The sequence below is a fragment of the Geospiza fortis genome, unplaced genomic scaffold, assembly GCF_000277835.1.
Source record: "Geospiza fortis unplaced genomic scaffold, GeoFor_1.0 scaffold114, whole genome shotgun sequence".
Taxonomy (NCBI): Eukaryota; Metazoa; Chordata; class Aves; order Passeriformes; family Thraupidae; genus Geospiza; species Geospiza fortis.
Genome location: NW_005054383.1, coordinates 1,291,176 through 1,294,950, shown reverse-complemented (window position 1 = coordinate 1,294,950; position 3,775 = coordinate 1,291,176). Strand labels below are relative to the sequence as shown.

Below are 3,775 nucleotides of genomic sequence, written 5' to 3'. Positions count from 1 at the left end.
TCTGGCTTTCATTTAGCCAGAAAATCAGATTTGTTACAAATTAACTGCTTGAATAGCAGGAAATGAGAGGGGATGTGCCAGGGATCCTCTTTGGGTGGATGTGCAGAAATCAGTGAAACCTTGCTGTTGGGTAGTGGGGATGGAGGGGCTGATACACAGCAGGGAGGCAGCCCAATTAAAACAAGGAGGAGGTAGGGAAAACTGTGTTCTTGGACTTTTTTGAGATTTGTTTGGTTCATCCAGGCTTTGCAGGCTACAGAGACCATGACAGAGCAGTTAACATTCTCCAGTTAATGACCTTTCGCAGGCACATTCTGGTATTGAGCTTGTAACAAAATTGCACCTGTTCCTTGAGCTGCTCCTTTTGGGAGTCTATTATCTATCAAGGCCTTTCTTGATCCCTTAGATCAATCCTGGGATTGAAAAGCTGTATTTTAGGACTCCTCATCTCAGCCTTTATATGGCAAAAGTAGTTTCTTTGCAAAGGTCTTTCTGTGGTTCATTCATCTCCTTAAATCCTGGTGGGTAATTGAATAAGCTCAGCTGTGCTAATTTTTCCATCTTCCTTGTTTCTTCTTTTTTGCTCTGTTAAATGTTACCTTGATCCATTGCTCCTGACATGCATCCAGATTGTCCTGCCTTTTCACTTGAAGGAGAGACGTGTGTGTGTTTAAACTTCTTTTAATACAGAGGACATGAAATGTTTCTGGAGTTTAATTGTGAGGGTGCTTGAAGAATAAATTCTGAAAAGTAGGAAATAGAGTGGGAGAAAAGGAGGAGCAAAGCCCCAGACCCGCTTCTGTGGGTAGGGGTGTGCTCAGGATCAGCTAAAACTTGCCTTGGGCTGAAAGTAAATAGTCGCAGAAAATACTTGTGCAGACCCCCAGTCTGTCCAGTTCCAGTCCTACTGGGGTGTTAGTGGGAAACAGGAAAACAGGAATATTTTATTTTACACATAAGCACACAAACCATCCACTTGTAGCTGAGTAACTAGAACTGGTGTGCCAGTCAGAGCCCAGACTAACCTGGTGTGTGTGGTCCCCAAGAGCTGCTGGTTTGGCTCCAGGTGGGCCTGGCTTGTCCCATTTTCTGCTTCTTTCCTATGTGTGAAGGGCTTTGTGCTGGGTTCTGCTGTGCTTCCCTCCATCAGTCGGTGCTTCCCTGTGCCTGGGAGCTCCTGGTGCTTAGCTTGGGGGGAGCCTTTTCTAGAGCCCCCACACTCCCCATCTCCAGCAGCAAAAGCTGGATTCAGTGACACAGCCCTTCCCTTCCCAGTGAGCTCTGGGACGGGGACCCTGATCAGAGCATGCATTGATAGGCTTTAAAACTGGAGGGTTATTTCTGAAATCGTACCTTATCTTTCTCTCTTTTTCTTTCCTTTTTTTCCCCTTTCTCTGTGTTTGTTTGTTGTTTTTTTTTTTTCCAACTCTGATCAGAACCGACCTTCCTTTGTCCAGCGTGCTGGGATCTGTGCAGCAGCCCATGCCGCAGCGCCTCGCCCGTTCCACCCGAGCTGCCCATGCCACTGGCTCCGACCTAACCTAGGCTCAATCTCAGCGTGGCCTGGGCAGGGGGGAGCCATGGGGAGCTCTGCCTCATCGCTGGCCGCAGAGACGGAGTCGGACCATGGCTTCAGTAGCTCGCCCTACCCGGGGCACCCGGCCGTGGGCTGGTATAGGAGCAGCCCCGGCGGCCCCGTGTGGGAAAGTGCCCTTATAACGCGGCAGCAGCAGCACTTCCAGCACCGGCTGCGCAGGTAAGGACGAGGGGAGGAGCCTGCTCACCTCTCACTGCTCACTGCTCACCTCTCAGCTTCAGCCCCGCCGCTGCCTTTGCCACACCGGTTGCTTTGCATCCTACTGGGTGTTGGGTCCCTGCATTCAGAGGCTCAGTTCAGTTCCTCGGGAAGCCAGAGCCAAATTCCTACTGATTTGAGTGATGCCAGACCCTGGCTTTACACGGTGGGCTGATGTCTCCTGCAGAATGGACTGCAGGACTCATCCCAGCTCTTCCTCCCTCACCTAAATTGTCAAGGTGGCTGCCTGGGAATGGCATCTCAGTTCCTTGTTTGCCATGTTCTCGTGGCTCCTTTTCTTTCTGCCTTCCCAACCACACTGTAGTGTCACAGGTGGAGGATTGTGTCTCCAGGTTGGGTGGCACTAAGTTGCAAGCGTTTCTGAACTTAGAAGAGCCAGAAGAGCTGTGCAAAGGCAGTGAAATGCTTTTGAGTAACAGATCCAGAGGAATGAAACACACCAAAAAAGAGTTACTCTTAAAAACAGATTCGTGTTTCCAGCCCTCAATTCCTATCCCACCTCGATGAAATCAGCATCTCAGATGTGTCTCTGAGCTGTTGCCTCTGCCCCTTCTGCATCAGCCCCTTGCAGTGAGGAGTTTCTCTTGTTTTGGGAGGCTGGTGTCCTGCATTCAGTCTCTGACAGGTTGAGAGATTTATCAAAAAGCATCCACCACCCCTCTGCCCAGGGGCTTGGCTACAGAGGCTGCCGTGTTTTGTGCTGGTGACGTTTGAGCCTTTGCCTAATGCCTGCTTTGTGTGGACTCCAGCCTGGATGGGTGTCCACACCTGCCTGAGCCTGTTTGGAGCTGCTGGTCATTGAGGAATAGCTGCTTGCTGAGTGTCCCTGAGCTGTCCTGGCTTTCCCCTGGAGGTGTTTGCTGTGATGTTGGTGCAGTATCTGTGGTCCAGTTCTTGTTTTCCTGCCTTCTGCTGCTTCAAGGCTCAGAATGTGCTTCCTGGGCTCTGGTGCATGACTCTAGAGCCTCCCAGCAATGTCAGGCTTTGCTCCTTTCTGGTCCTCTCTTGGGTCTTCTTGTTGAGCTGGGAGCAGTGTGAAACCAATAAGTTGTTGTCTTTACTCTCTAGCATAGACCTGAATACCTTCAAAAAAGATATTTGTGCAGTTCTCAAATTCTGTTGCTGTGTATGCCAACCTGCGTGGCTGGTCCACAGCTCTGCTCAGTGCTCTGTGCTGTGTGGGTTTGTCCCATCTGGTTTAGAGGGATTCTGCAAACTGAGCTGGGTCCTTCCTGCAGGATTTTCCCTTCTGGACTGCTGGTTATCCCTCTGTTGCCTTGAGGAGCTGGGAAGGTGTCTCAGCTCACAGATAACTCCCTGGTTTGGCTGTGCACAGCCACAGCTGGAATTTAGGAGCTTCAGTGTACACCTGGCCCTGGGCACTAAAAAAGGCAGTGTCTCTGCAGCCTCGTGTGTGGTAGCTGAGGCTGCTCATGACTCCACGTCTGTAGTTTGAGGAACTAGGTGATATCTTGACATGTGGAAATAAATTTCCTGAAGAACCAGCCGTGGTGGTGGAGCGGATGTTGGGGCAAGAACAGGAACTGCCGGTCTTGGCGCAGATAATGCCGGTGTCCTGTGGGGACAGGAGTGGCTTTTGTGATAATTCCTTATTCCCCTGCTAAAGGGAGAACAGAGCTCATCCCCACTCAGTGTGGCGTGGTTCCTGGAGACAGGAAGAGCAGGGGCTGTGATTCACTGAGCAGTGAGTTGCGTGGGAAGAACTCACTGCAGGCACTGGTGATGGAAGTGGGTTCAAAAGCCCTGCTGAGATCAGCCAGGCTGCCAGGCATCAAAGGGCCGCCCTCCCCGGGAGCCCCAGGGCCCAGCAGCAACGGGGGATTGGTTTCCAGAGAGGAACAGATAAATATATTCCTTTAAAAAATTAAGTAAATCAATAGAACAAGTCAGGGTAGGTATCCTGCCTGTGCATGTCCTCGTCGCCGAGTCATGTCGTGT

The 3,775-nt window shown here is 50.8% G+C and overlaps 1 protein-coding gene across 1 annotated transcript in view; it reads left to right on the top strand.

The window, feature by feature from the left end:
• Positions 1-1,265: 1,265 nt before the first annotated feature.
• CAPN15 (calpain 15) overlaps positions 1,266-3,775 on the top strand; it is a 41,170-nt gene continuing 38,660 nt past the window's right edge. The window contains 1 exon segment of the mRNA XM_031060428.1: positions 1,266-1,756. Within this exon segment, the coding sequence (XP_030916288.1) occupies positions 1,581-1,756 (176 nt within the window). The 5' untranslated portion in view covers positions 1,266-1,580.